General features: G+C 42.9%; 1 protein-coding gene across 1 annotated transcript in view; it reads left to right on the top strand.

Annotated features, from left to right (window-relative positions):
- Positions 1-15,064, top strand: part of TGM2 (transglutaminase 2) — a 113,831-nt gene that overhangs the window by 12,761 nt on the left and 86,006 nt on the right. The window contains exon 2 of the mRNA XM_077459047.1: positions 7,414-7,593. Coding sequence (XP_077315173.1) covers positions 7,414-7,593 — 180 coding nt within the window. The remainder of the gene's footprint in view (positions 1-7,413; positions 7,594-15,064) is intronic.

Below are 15,064 nucleotides of genomic sequence, written 5' to 3'. Positions count from 1 at the left end.
AAAATGAGAATCACAATTTTTTTTTTGCTTAGATTCTCATGACGTAACATCATCTTTCACATTATACAAAAAAATTGGGCTAACTTCACTGTTTAGAATTTTTTTTTAATTCATTAAAGTATATTTTTTCCCCCCAAAAATTGTGTTTGAAAGACCGCTGTGTAAATACAGTGTGGCATAAAATATTGCAACAACCACCATTTTATTCTCTAGGGTCTCTACTAAAAACAAATATATAATGTTTGAGAGTTCTAAGTAATTTTCCAGCAAAAAAAAAAATTATTTTAACTTGTAAGCAACACGTCAGAAAAAGGTTTAGTCTTTAAGTGGTTAAATTGACCTCATTTACAGACCGATGTTCATTTTTAGATCAAAGGAAGTTCATTCCTTTGATCTAAAAGAACAGAAAATACAATGGTTCTCTTTATCTCAGCCTAATGGCCCATACACAGGATCCGAAAAGCGGACGATAAATACCTTTTTTCGACATGATCGTACGATAATCGGATCGTTAGTGCAAAGCTTTCGAAAGTCGATGACGACAGTTCATCCAAGATTATCCAATCGGACAAGCACAAATTCAAACACAATACAAATACACTACAGCACATGACATCACTTCTGATGTTTTATTCTGTCGTACGAGAATTTTCGTTACTTTAATAAACTCTTCAGGTTCGATATACGACTAGCATGGGAAAAAAAAGCAAAAAAACCCCAAAACGGACGATCTGTCATCTGATTTTCAGAGCGTGTGTACGGGGCTTAAGCATGTTGTGATAAAACTTGGCAGGCTGCCTGGATTATTTATTTTTATTTTGTCAGCTGTCAGAAGTGAGCAGAGAGATCTCTGCACCTGTTATATAGAATCGGGGAAAAAGCTTTTTTTAAATGTGAGGAGAGTTAAATCGCGATCTCGATTCTTTAACCACTTAAGGACCAGGCCTCTTTTTCGGACTTGGTGTTTCCATGTTTAAAACAGTTTTTTTTGCTAGAAAATTACTTAGAACCCCCAAACATTTTATATTGTTTTTTTTCTAACACCCTAGAGAATAAAATGGCGGTCATTGAAATACTTTTTTCCACACCGTATTTGCGCAGCGGTCTTAGAAGCGCACTTTTTTTGGAAAAAATTCACTTTTTTGAATAAAAAAATAAGACAACAGTAAAATTAGCCCAATTTTTTTTTATACTGTGAAAGATAATGGTATGCCGAGTAAATTGATACCCAACATGTCATGCTTCAAAATTGCGCCCGCTCGTGGAATGGCGTCAAACTTTTAGCCTCAAAAATCTCCATAAGCGACATTTAAAAAATTCTACAGGTTGCATTTTCTGCGTTACAGAGGAGGTCTAGGGCTAGAATTATTGCTCTCGCTCTACCGATCGCGGCGATACCTCACATATGTGGTTTGACCACCGTTTTCATATGCGGGCGCTACTCACGTATGCGCTCGCTTCTGTGCGCAAGCTCGTCGTAATGGGGTGTTTTTAAAAAAAAAAATTTTTTTTCTTATTTATTTAAATTTATTTTTTACACTTTAAAAAAAAAAAAAAATGGATCACTTTTATTCCTATTACAAGGAATGTAAACATCCCTTGTAATAGAAAAAAGCATGACAGGTCCTCTTAAATATGAGATCTGGGGTCAAAAGGTCCTCAGATCTCATATTTGGGCTAAAATGCAACAAAAAATAAAAAATAAAAAATAGAAAAGAAAATCTGACATTTAAAAAAAAAATATACCTTTAAGAGGTATGGGCGGAAGTGACGTTTTGAGGTCGCTTCCGCCCTCCTATGGTATAGAGACGAGTGGGGGGCCATCTTAGCCTCACTTGTCTCTATGCCCAGCAGACGGAAGGACCCGATCGCCTCCGCCGGTACCGACGGCTCCATTAAGCGGCGGAAGGTGCGGGAGGGCGGCGGGAGGGGGGGTGGAACCTCTCCCGCCGCCGATAGCGGTGATCTCGCGGCGAATCCGCCGCGGAGACCACCGTTATCGTACAGCCGACCGCCGCCTGAAGAGATGGATATCTCGGTTGTGGCAGCAGCTGCTGCCGTTACCGAGATATCCCTCTTCAAAAAATGGACGTACATCGTCGTGCGGCGGTCGGCAAGTGGTTAAGGATTAATCATGCGGCTTTAATTCGTTTTCTATATTTTTTCCTGTTTTCACCAGATGACTCTCAGTAGCATACTTCCTATCCTTTGTGACAACACTCAGTATACCAGTGTATAAAGGAACAGAGTTGTCATTCACCTATGGCAGAAGCTGTTTTAGGACTACAGAACACCCTTTCCTCTTCTCCATAACATAGAAGAGGTGTTCTGCAGTCCACAATGATTACCTGGAACAGGCACAATGTAGCACAGGATGTTATCAGCTCTTACGTTTTCTGGCACGATTCACAGGAATTTTTGGCACTCTTTGAATAGATGTAATAAGATTCATTCTGTGATATAATTAACAGAGCAAAAGTCACCAATGTTCATTGTTAGGGATTACATCCACCTTAAAACTAAATGCAATCTAGGTTCTTCCTGACAACCCTGGCCTGTGGTTGTGGGGGTCTGTGGGCAGAGGGCTTATCAGAATCTGGAAGCCCCCAGATCCCACCCCCTCCCGTGTGAATGAGTATGGAGTGCATTGTACCCCTACCCAATCACCCAAAAAAAAGTTTAGTGTTACAAAAAAAAACAAGAAACGATTTTAGAAAAGTCCTTTAATAAAAATGAAGAATGTCCCCATCGTAGCTCTGCGTCTTCTTCTCCCTCCGCCGATGACTTTCTCTGCCAACCCGGTCTTCCTCTGATGCTGACTCCCGCTCTTATGTCAGGTCTGGTTTCTGACACTTCTTATATAGCCATGGGGCGTGGCCAGGGGCGGACTGAGAACTCATGGGGCCCCCGGGCAATAGAAGATTATGGGGCACCCCAGGCAATCAGAGATTATGGGGCCACACAGTAGACACAAACACACACACACACAGTATACAATCACACAGTATAAACAGACCTGTTTCTATTGGCTGAGAAGGTACTGGAGAGGTGGGGCAGCTATAATCTTGGGATTCTTAGACCAAAAGGATGTCGGTAAGGAACATTTCAGAGACAAATGTAAAAAAAAAATAACACAAATTTTTAAATACTGTCCCTGGTTTTACTGAGGCTGGCAACCCTGATGGGGCCCCCTAGTGGCATGGGGCCCTCGGGCAGTGCCCGAGTGGCCCAATGGTCAGTCCGCCCCCGGACGTGGCGATTCAGGGGACATCACCACCTCCCCCCACCCCCCTTTCCTTACTTGCTAGGCTGCATGCTCAGATAAGGGCCTGGTATAGATTTTTTATTTTTTGTGGGGTTCACCCTTAAAATCCATACCAGACCGAAGAGTCGGATATGGTCTTGGAAGGGCCGTGTTTTTATTTTTATTTTGGCCTGAGGTTCCCCCTCAAGATGAATACCAGACTCAGTCGGATCCCTTTCATTGCAGTTCCATAGAAGTCGGACATTAATTTGCAGGGCAAAGTCGGGTCGGAAGTCATGCAGCTTCCGTGTCGGAACCTCTGCCTTAAAGCTTGACACCATCTGGATGCAATCTGCAACCGGCAACATTTCCGTAAGGACAGGGTTAACATCAGGCAGGAAAGAGCTGGAGAGGACAGATACAAGTTTAGAGGCTGAAGCTGCTGAAAGAACAATGGCACAGTGTACATGGTGTAATGAGGAGTAGACGGTGGAGGTTGTCCTGTGTCTGCAATGTGCTCTCCTGACCAGCAATGACATATTGGAAAACTCGCATTACACTCACTAATCCCACCGCCAGCGTCCCAGTATGTGTACATTCTGGGTGTGTACAGGAGCAGAGCTGTGCCCACCACCCACCCCAAACCCTTCCCTACACTCACACCCATTAACAAAACTATTTTGGTGCTCATACATCCAATATTTAAAGTGTCAGTACACACATAACTGATCCTTCAGCAGATGATGAAGAGCTGAACCACCAGACTTTCTTCTGTTTCTCGGGGGCTCTATTGGAGAAATCTCTGCACTTGAGTTGCGCACATCCATAGCTCCCAACTGTCCCTGATTTTGAGGCACTGTCCCTGATTTTGAGGCACTGTCCCTGATTTTGAGGCACTGTCCCTGATTTTGAGGCACTGTCCCTGATTTGGAGCAATGTCCCTCATTCCTCCTCATTTGTCCCTCATTCTGGTCTGATCTATAGAGTTGTATATAAAATGAACTTTTTATCTATCAAAAAGTGTTTTGCAACACTAAACCTTTCATCTGATTTCTAAATTGCTGCATTTGTAAATTCCAAAAGCCAATATAAAGGAATAGTAGTTGTAAAAAAAAAGCACTTGTGGGTTTAACCAATCTTGTTTTACATTTTTTTTTTACAATTCTCCTTTAAAGCGGTTGTATACCCGCTGAAGTTGTTTTTTTTTTTTGTTTTTTTTTTTTTTACTTACCTGCAAAGGAAAAGGCAGAACAGGGAAATGCCTTGTTTACATAGGCATCTCCCAGTTCTACTGCTCCGTGACATGATCCTGGGACACTGGCGTACTTCGGGTCCGTGGGCATGGTCATGGAGCACGTGGTGCACCCACAATGCCGCTTCTTAAAGGGGACGTACCTTTACGCCCATTTGTGCAGCTGTGGTTAATGTCCAGCTTGGATGTTGTATATATTTCATAAGCAATAAAGTCTCCCATGTGCCACAACCCCTTTTCTTTTCTTTTTTTTTTCTTACTGGAATATAATATCTATTATGCCTATAATATACCCTGTGACCAGGCAACAATACTTAACCACTTGCCGACCAGCGCACGACGATGTACGTCGACAGAATGGCCACGGGCAGGCAAATGGGCGTACATGTACGTCCCTTTAAATTTGCCGCCCTGCCATCGGGAGCGCGCCGACGGCGCTGATCGGGACCCCCGTGAGTTCGGTCGTGGGACCCGCGGACTCGATCGCCGCGGGCATCCCCGCGATCGTCTCACGGAGCGGCCGAATGAAGAAATGCCGTTGTAAACAACATTTCTCCATTCTACCTAGCAACTAGTGACGCTGATCTCTGCTCCATGTGATTGGAGCAGAGATCAGTGTTCACTAAATGAAAGCCCAACCCCCCCACAGTTAGTAACACACCCCTAGGAACACTTAACCCCTACACTGCCACCCACTGGTTAACCCCTTCACTGCCAGTGTCATTTACACAGGAATCACTGCATTTATATAGCAGTGATTACTGTATAAATGACAATGGTCCCAAAAATGTGTCAAAAATGTCCGATGGGTCCCCCACAATGTCGCAGTTACAATAAAAATCACTGATCGCCGCCATTACTAGTAAAAAAAAAATAATAAAAAATTATTAATAAAAATGCTATAAAACTATCCCTATTTTGTAAACGCTATAACTTTTGCGCAAACCAATCAATCGCTTATTGCGATTTTTTTTTTTGCCAAAAATATGTAGAAGAATACGTATCGGCCTAAACTGAGGGAAAAAAATGTTTTTTTATATATTTTTGGGGGATATTTATTATAACAAAAAGTAAAAAATAATGCGTTTTTTTCAAAATTGTCGCTCTTTTTTTGTTTATAGCGCAAAAAATAAAAACCGCAGGGGTGATCAAATACCACCAAAAGAAAGCTCTATTTGTGGGAAAAAAAGGACGTCAATTTTGTTTGGGAGCCACATCGCACGACCGCGCAATTGTCAGTTAAAGCGACGCAGTGCCGAATCGCAAAAAGTGGTCTGGTCTTTGACCAGCAAAATGGTCCGGTCTGAAAGTGGTTAAAGTGGATGTAAACCCATTCATGAAATCTGACCTGGGCACATCTATCTGTAGTGTTTACATATCTCTTGCCAAAGCACTAAGTGCCCTTTCTTTCTGCTGCTTTGTTCCTGTTATCAGCATCATGACTTCTGACAAGCTGTCCAACACACAAGATAAAAGCAGCTGGAAATTTCTGTCCGGGAGGGAACTTAGAGTAGATTAGCAGAGAGCTGGTCTATTCATAGTACAGCTCTGCAAGGGGGGGGTGCCTTTCCTCCAATCAGCTCACACACTGTAAGCCCAGACTCCCCTCCCACCGCTGAAACAGGAAGAAATATTTGTAACACGATGTGCACTTTCTAAAGAGTATAGAAAGGGAAAGACAGCAGATATACATGTAAAAACGTATGTAAGGACATTTGTTTCATCTCTGTGTATCATCGGAGACACTTCACTGGGTATAGGACTTTAACTGTATGTTTTCCTGTGGCACCTGCAAACCCCCCAGCTTCCATCAGGCACTTTTCATTGGGTCATCCAGGCCAAATCCTTACATCCAGGAGTAATTCAAAATAGGCCCCCCAGCTCTGTTATAGCTTTGACCTCATTGAACATCAGCTGCCTCCAGCAGAAGTGTCTCAAAGAGGAGCAGGCCCTGAGGATGCCAACCTCTCCAGTAGGATAAGAACAGAGCTGCCCCAGACCCCCCTGACTATTTTTCTTCCTCCCTAGTCACCTACTGGGAAAACCTCCCCAGGGATTGACTGATGTACAATAAATATTCCAACTGCCCATTTCACTCTCCAAGCCCTCTATGTTCTGGAAGCGTCCAGAATGCAGGGGGAAGCAATCAAAACTGCAGCTTGTGAAATCTGAAACAGCCCAAAGAAATCATGGTTCCCCAGTGATAACGTCATCTATGACGAAATGCGTCTGGGAGGGCACGCAGTGACGTCACCACGTTACACGAGAGGACGGGCTCCCAAAATTGCAGACCGGCTTTATTTTTAGGAGATCTGATATAATGTCTATGTAAGTGCATTTCTTTTTTTTTTATTAAAGTTTATCAATGGTTTTACACTATGGGCATTCTATTTTCTCTTTGAGCCTATACACTGCCATTTAAAGTACGGTACTGTCCTGCAAAACATCAAAGTAGCTCCCTGGGTGTGAGGTCTCGGCCCTGTGAGATATAAAGACCCCTGGTATAAGCTCCTTACGCTTTGCCATCTGGTAAGCGCAATCTTATCTCGGTGGTCGGGCACTTTCCATTATATATGTGTGGAGTCACCATGGTGTTTATACAAGATTAACTAGTGTGGACTTAGCTATGCATAATTATGTGAAGGACTTTTGTTATTGAAGATTAATTATTGTCAATTGATGATGAATTGATGTGGATTTATATTCATGTTTTCATTTATTATTAATTATTGTTCATTGGATCAGCTCTATATTTGTTTTTCAAAGAAATCAATAGCTGCTCCAATGACTACAGAGGAGTCAAAAAATGAAATGTACCTACCATCCTATATTAGGAGGGTGCTACATGCATAGAAAGAATACTTCCTGCTGTTATGGAGTATGTTTGTATATACTTACATGATTCTTCTCTTTTTAGCTCTGTACCTGGAGAACAGTGATCTGGACTGTGGCACCAATAATCGCAATCACCATACGGGAGATATTGGTTGTGAGAAACTGGTTGTCCGCAGGGGCCAGGCTTTTGAAATCAAGCTGCAATTTTCTCCCCGGGGATATGAAGAAGGAGTGGACCAGCTGAGTCTCATTGTTCAGACAGGTATTGTACTTTTTTATGATTTTCATATGTGATGGCTGGATTCACACCTATGCATTTTTAGTGCTTTTTGCATTTTGCAGATTTGCACAACAGAACATGTTGCATAGGAAACCATGTTATATGGACTGTAGCACAAATCTGCAAAATACAAAAAGCACTAAAACTGCATAGGTGTGAATCCAACCTAAGGCCTGATTCACACCTATGCATTTTTAGTGCTTTTTGCATTTTACAGATTTGTACTACAATCCATTTAACATGGTTTCCTATGGAACACGTTCTGTAGTGCAAATCTGCAAAATGCAAAAAAGCACTAAAAATGCATAGGTGTGAATCAGGCCTTAACTGCGTTCTTTTAGGCTCAAGTCACATCTATGCATGTTGCTTTTGAGCGTTTCTGCAGCGCTTGCCGCGTTTTTGGACACACGGTTTTACCGTGTTTTTGCCGCGTTTTGCGGGTTTTTTTTACAGTGTGGTTGCTTAGCAACCAGTATATAAAGTGTAAAAAAAATGGGGGAAAAAACGCAAAATCGCTGTAAAAACGCAGTACTTGCGTTTTGGATGCAGGTCCATTGACTTCTATTACATGCAAAACGCTGCATTTTGCATGAAAAAAGTCCCCGACCCTTTCCAAAAACGCAGAGGCACTAAAATGCATTGATGTGAACATGTTCCTTAGGAACCCATGTTAAAAAATTTCCCTGCATTTCTTCAAAATGCATCAAAAAATGCATTAGTGTGAATCAAACCTTAGGCTTGAGGCTCGATTCACATCTATGCATGTTGCTTTTGAGCGTTTTTGCAGTGCTTTTGGACACGTGATTTTACCGCAATTTTGCCACGTTTTGCGGTTTTTTTTATACTGTGGTTGCTTAGCAACCAGCTATATACAGTGGAAAAAAAAACATGGTAAAAATGCGGTACTTGTGTTTTTGATGCAGGTCCATGCATTTCTGCATTTCGCATGAAAAAAAGTCCCCAACCCTTTCCAAAAACGCAGAGGCACAAAAATGCATTGATGCATTGATGTGAACATGTTCCATAGGAACATTTCTGCAAAATGCAATATGCATCAAAAACGCGCTAGTGTGAATTAAGCCTGATTCGTGCCTATGCAGATTGCAGTTTGCATATTGCAGGTCCATGTTAAATGGACTGTAGTGTGTTTCTGCAAAACTGAAAATGCACAAAAAAAAAATGCATAGGTGTGAACCAGGACTGAGGGCCTAGCAACATAGACTGTATCATGAACTGTGGGCAGATTGATGTCGGGGGGGGGGGGGGGGGGGGTTTGTAGCGCCCCCAATCAAACAAAAGATGACAAAAAAAAAGAGAAGCACACAATGTCAGAACAAGAAAATGAAGAAGAAAAATTGAGGTTTTATGGGGGGCTGCAAAGTAGGTTCAGATCTAATATGGGAAGGGATTAAAGTACCGATCAAGCCAAGAGTATTGAGGAAGTATTTACTCAATTCCCCCTCTTACCAGTAATTGCTCAGACTGTACAGTGTAACCTTGTCACAGCTCACAAGATGTAAGAGTAGGGGAACTGATAAGTGAGACAGGTACACATAGCCAGGAATTTACGGTAAATGCTACTGTTCACACATGGGGCAGCATTTTAGTCCCAAAAAGAGAAAAGCAGATGAAGACTTTGTCAGGATGAGGAAACTGATCTCTGTGAGAGGCAGAGGCATTCCTACCATGATGCAAAATGAGCTGGCTGTCTAAAGTGCCACTCATGGAGGGGCAGCACTAATGCCGAAGTGTCCATATGGAAAAATCACAGGCTTGTTGTAAGGTTATACGCCCTAATGTATGGCCCTTCCAAGAGCCCTTAGAAGTGGATTTGAAAGACAATGTGGAAAACCATCCCAGCGTGCCAATGCATTTCTTTGCCGGGTATGCAAAATAAAAGGGATTTTCATGAATCTCTTAGAGCTTGTTCACACGGTCGGGCATTCCGACAACAAAATCTGTCGGATTTTGTCTGACGGATTTTGTCCGAAACTTTTGTTGCATACACACGGTCGGACAAAGTTGTCGGAAAATCCGATTGTACATAACGTGATGACGTTATTTAGTTACGACGGGACTACGTTCAGGCTAGTAGCCAATAGTTTTGGTCTAGGAATTTGATCTGAGCATGTGTGGCACTTTGTCCGATCGGAATTCTCTACATACAATCGAACAAAGTCCGATCGGATCATGTTGTCGGAAAGTTTTATAGCCCAGCTCTAAAACTTTGTCCGTCGGATATTCCAACGGAAACAGTCCGATGGAGCCCACACACTGTTGGATTATCCGAGATAACGGTCCCATAGGACATTTACCATCGGAATGTCCGACCGTGTGTACAAGGGCTTAGAGCTTGTTCACACGAGCGGCCAGGGGGCTCAACCGCCTCATTTTACTTTCTCCTGACCTCCAGGGCATGCAGCCGCTCAGCTCTGTGCACATTCCTTGGTTCTCGGCCACAGCAAAAAGTTAAGTGGTATGTTGCTTTTGGTGACCCATTCAAGTAATTTGGGTTACGGTGAAGTGGGTCAAATTTTTTGCTACCGCATGTATCAGCAAGCCCTTATTTTATTCTCAGAGGTGTAATTTTTGTTATTTGTGGATAATCCCGATGTGGTTACTGATTGATCCAGCTGTATTCATGTGTCTTGTGTGCACAGGACGAGGAGAGGGAGTGGTTCCTTTTCATTTTCTTATCTCAGATCACAACACAATGAAAGGAAGCAGAGACCCTGCACCGCATCACCAGCTTTAACCCCAATAACAGAACACCTTATCTGACGCACAAAACTCCCGCTACTATGGCAAAATCCAACTAGTGTACCTAAAAATTTTTTTACAGGGTATTAGCTAGATTTGGTGATAGGTAGAGTCATATTATTGGAGAGGCATTCTGGGTACTAAATAAAGAAAGTGTCATTTAAAGCTTTTGGACAATATATGCATACAAAAAAAAATGAAATGAAAGATTACCCTTATAATCCAGTGCAGCTGGTCACATGTTATCACTAGCTATATTTATAGAACTGAGCATTTCTTCCCTTGGGCCATACAATCCTCCCACTAGGGTGGATGGAATAGGTGAAATCTTGGAATGTGGGAGACGTGCCAGGAACAGGGTGGTGAATCAGGAGATCCTGTCTGTGAGCATGATTAATTGGCCTACAAAAATACAGATGCAATAGTTGATGGTTCTAACAGAGTTACTATTGTTTCTTATTAAAGAGGAACTGAGCTTTGAATGCCGTGCCAAAAAAAACAAAACAAAAAAAACACAACACGCTTTTACCTGTGGTCTCCCTCCAGCTGAACTTTTCCCCAATCATGACCTGCCATGCCTTCATCCTCACTGTGTCTCAATGTGGAGGTGGCCATCTTGGTAGAAGCAGGGCTTTGCTTCCTCATGTTAGAGCCTCCAGCAAGGAGAACAGTGGGCAGCATAGTAGTAGCATCACCAAATCTCATCAGACTAGAAGGCAGAACCTTAGATCTCACATTGTGAATATACAAGTATGAGACTGTGGGCACAGGAGGAACTAGGCACCCTCACATACCTGGAAATGCAATTCTAATTTTGATAAAAATATCCCATACAAAAGGTAATTTTTTTTAAACATGTCTTTAGGGTACTACTAAGGTACAATTAGAATTAGATGTTCCCTATAACATAGAAAATGTGCCCTTTTTTGGCTCAGGTCCCCTTGTAACCATTGTGGAGTTGGGGTGATTATGCTCATATGGTTGGTACTTTTCCAGTGGGTTGTACCAGTCCAAAATATACTTTATAAAAAGCAAGAAAAACTGCGCTTATGTATGCAAACTCAATATCGTATAAATAGCAGCACCACTGATGTGAGAGATGTTCACATAAACAAGTATAGTAAACAATGTGTTGCGCTTTAGGTAGATAAAGTGCAAATTTAGTCCATGTGTCTTCAGTAAGGCACCATAGAATGCCTTCACAGTATTGTATATGTGCAAAATTCTGGTTCACTTGATTCCTCCACCTTGTGAATAGACCATCACCATAAGTATGGATGTACTCTTACCAGAGATTGTTAACCACCTATTACGGGGGGTCAAAATGGGCTCATGTATCTCATATGTTCCATCCATGGCCACTCTTCAGCATACAAAGGACAAGGGAAGTCATTCAGATACCGCTAGGAAACAATACTCCTCCATTCTCGGATCATAGTGTCCGGTGTAATGTATCAGCAAAGAGATAACGCCAAATACCGTATATACTCGAGTATAGGCCGACCCGAATATAAGCCGAGGCCCCCAATTTACCCCCAAAAAAACTGGCAAACTTATTGACTCGTGTATAAGCCGAGGGTGAGACATGCCTGTCCATCCCTGTGTGTGTGTCCGTCCATCCCTGTGTGTCCGTCCATCCATCCCTGTGTGTGTGTGTGTCCATCCATCCATCCATCCCTGTGTGTGTGTGTGTGTCCATCCATCCATCCATCCCTGTGTGTGTGTGTGTGTCCATCCATCCATCCATCCCTGTGTGTGTGTGTGTCCATCCATCCATCCATCCCTGTGTGTGTGTGTCTCCATCCATCCATCCATCCCTGTGTGTGTGTGTCTCCATCCATCCATCCATCCCTGTGTGTGTGTGTGTATCCATCCATCCCTGTGTGTGTGTGTCTCCATCCATCCCTGTGTGTGTGTGTCCATGTGTGTGTGTGTGTGTGTGTGTGTGTGTGTGTGTGTGTGTGTCCAGCCTACCTGTGTCCCGAGCCTGTGTCCCGAGCCTCCGTCCCGTGCCTTGCCTCCTTGCCTCCGTCCCGTGCCGTGCCTTGCCTCCGTCCCGTGTCATGCCTTGCCTCCGTCCCGTCCCGTGCCGTGCCGTGCCTTGCCTTGCCTCCGTCCCGTGCCTTGCCAGGATCGCCGCTCTTCGTCGGCGCCTCGGCGGCCATTGTAAAATTCAAAAGCCGTGCCTCCGCCTTCGCCTGTGATAGGCGGAACACTGAATTTCCCAGCAGCCTGTGTTCCGCCTATCACGGACATCGTCTCATCCTCGTCCGTAGTACGAGGATGAGACGATGTCCGTGATAGGCGGAACACAGGCTGCTGGGAAATTCAGTGTTCCGCCTATCACAGGCGAAGGCGGAGCCGGAGGCGCGGCTTTTGAATTATAGAATGGCCGCTGTCTGTCTGCTCGACACGCTGATCGAGCAGGCAGACAGCGATGACTCGAGTATAAGCCGAGGGGGGCACTTTCAGCCTCAAAAAAGAGGCTGAAAATCTCGGCTTATACTCGAGTATATACGGCAGTGCAAAATCCTTAAAACAGGCTTTATTCAAGTAATGCACTGACATGCCATTACATAAAAACGTCAACTAAACTTTTCATAGGCTCAATCCATACACGATAATGGGAAACAATGCCTAATGCCCCGTACACACGAGCAGAATTTCCGACAGAAAAAGTCAGACGGGAGTTCTTCATCGTATATTCCAACCGTGTGTATGCCCCATCTGACTTTTTACGTCGAAAATTCTGATGAACCTAGAAAGAGAACATGTTCTATATTTTTCCGACGGAACTAATTCCTATCGGGAAAACCGCTCGTCTGTATGCTGTTCCGACGTACCAAAAACGATGCATGCTCTGAAGCAAGTACGAGACGGACGCTATTGGCTACTGGCTATTAAACTTCCGTTTTCTAGCCCCGTTGTACGTCACCGCGTTCTTGCCGGTCGGACTTTGGTGTGACTGTGTGTATGCAAGACAGCTTGCTTGAGTGGAATTCCGTTAGACCCTTCAGAGTTTATTCCAACGGGAAAACCGGTTGTGTGTACAGAGCATTAGTCATTTTTTTCCCTAAAAACACACCTTCTAATATATAATGTGTGTTTATATAAATAAATAAATATAAAATATATATATATATATATATATATATATATATCACATATACACACACAGGAGATCAAAATTGGAGAACAATTTATGAACACTTGATTTTTTTTCAGAAATAATGTAATCTTTATTGCTCAACATTGGAATTTTTGTTGTGTCAATACCAGCTAATAGTGTTTTTCAAAATAACCAAGGCACTTTAACAAAAAAAAACTTTTATTTTGTAGAAAACACAATGATCAAAATTAGAGAACAGCAATGACTGTAGCAAAGAGAAAGATTACAACAAAAATTTCTGAAGGTTACAACACTCAACAATTAGTAGGAAGTGGAGGGGCCCTTGCTTTGAATGACTTCAGCACAGGACATCACTAGTCTCTCACCATGCTCTGGTTTGATTTTGTTCCAATCGTCTTCCAGTCTCTGGGTTTCTTGGCCATAACTTTATTCCAAGGATTTTCTAGAGTTTTTGTTTTTATTGGGTTTAGATCAGGACTCTGGGCTGGCCATTTCATTATTTCAATGTTTTCAGCGTCAAGGACCTGCTTTACCCATTTTGCTGTGTGACATTGTCTTACATGAAAATTGCTGACTGATTAGGTGAGGAACGCAGGGAAGGAACTGCATGTTGTTGAAGAAGGTTCTGATAAACATTTGCATTCACTCTGCCATGTAGCTGTATAGGAGGCCCATCTCCTGCTGCAGAAAACGTCCCCCAATCCATGACGCTTCCCCATCCACCTTTGACTGACTTCCTTGGGTTCAGTCTTTCCTCAGTTTGACAACGAACATAATGTTTCTCATCGGACCCAATCAAATTACACTTGCTTTCATCACTAAAGTGAACTTTGACCCAGTTCTCCTCTGACTGTCTGACGAAACAGATCCTTACTCGGTTTAGCGCTGAACTCGCGAGCAATTGCAGCTGCGGTGTTGAACCCATTGCCCATTGAGATTATACGCATTATCCTGTCCTCTCTTGTAGTTGTCTTTCGTGGATGACCAGCCTTCTTGGGGGACTTGAATGAGTCTGTGATGTTGTAAAGATGCAACAGTGGTGTAGTGGGTAGCACTCTCGCCTAGCAGTAAGAAGGGTCACTGGTTCAAATCCCAACCGTGACACTACCTGCCTGGAGTTTGCATGTTCTCCCTGTCCCTGTGTGGGTTGCCTCCCACAATCCAAAGACATGCAGGTAGGTTAATTGGCTTCTGTCCAAAATTGGCCCTAGTATATGAATGGGGACCTTGGATTGTGGGCTCCTTGAGGGTAGGGACCAATGTGAGTGTGCAATGTACAGGGACAATTGTAGACACTCACTCAGGTTGAACTGGATGGACTGGTGTCTTTATTCAACCTTACTATCTATGAAACTATGAAAACTGTAAAGTTAGGTTGCCAGTAAAATAGGGTCTGTCAGATAACTAAAGAAATTAGCACAAGGTGCCAGATTAACACCAATGACTGGGAGGTATCTGAAAGTGTTCTCTAATTTTCATCAATGTTCTTTTTCAAATCTCATTGAAGTTTATTATTCTGTGATTTAAAATATATGTAACTCATGAAATATGCTTAACAAAACT

The sequence above is a fragment of the Lithobates pipiens genome, unplaced genomic scaffold, assembly GCF_037356315.1.
Source record: "Lithobates pipiens isolate NorthernLeopardFrog02 unplaced genomic scaffold, aLitPip1_a1.2 Scaffold_28, whole genome shotgun sequence".
In the NCBI taxonomy this organism is placed as follows: domain Eukaryota; kingdom Metazoa; phylum Chordata; class Amphibia; order Anura; family Ranidae; genus Lithobates; species Lithobates pipiens.
This window is presented reverse-complemented; position numbering and strand designations above follow the sequence as displayed.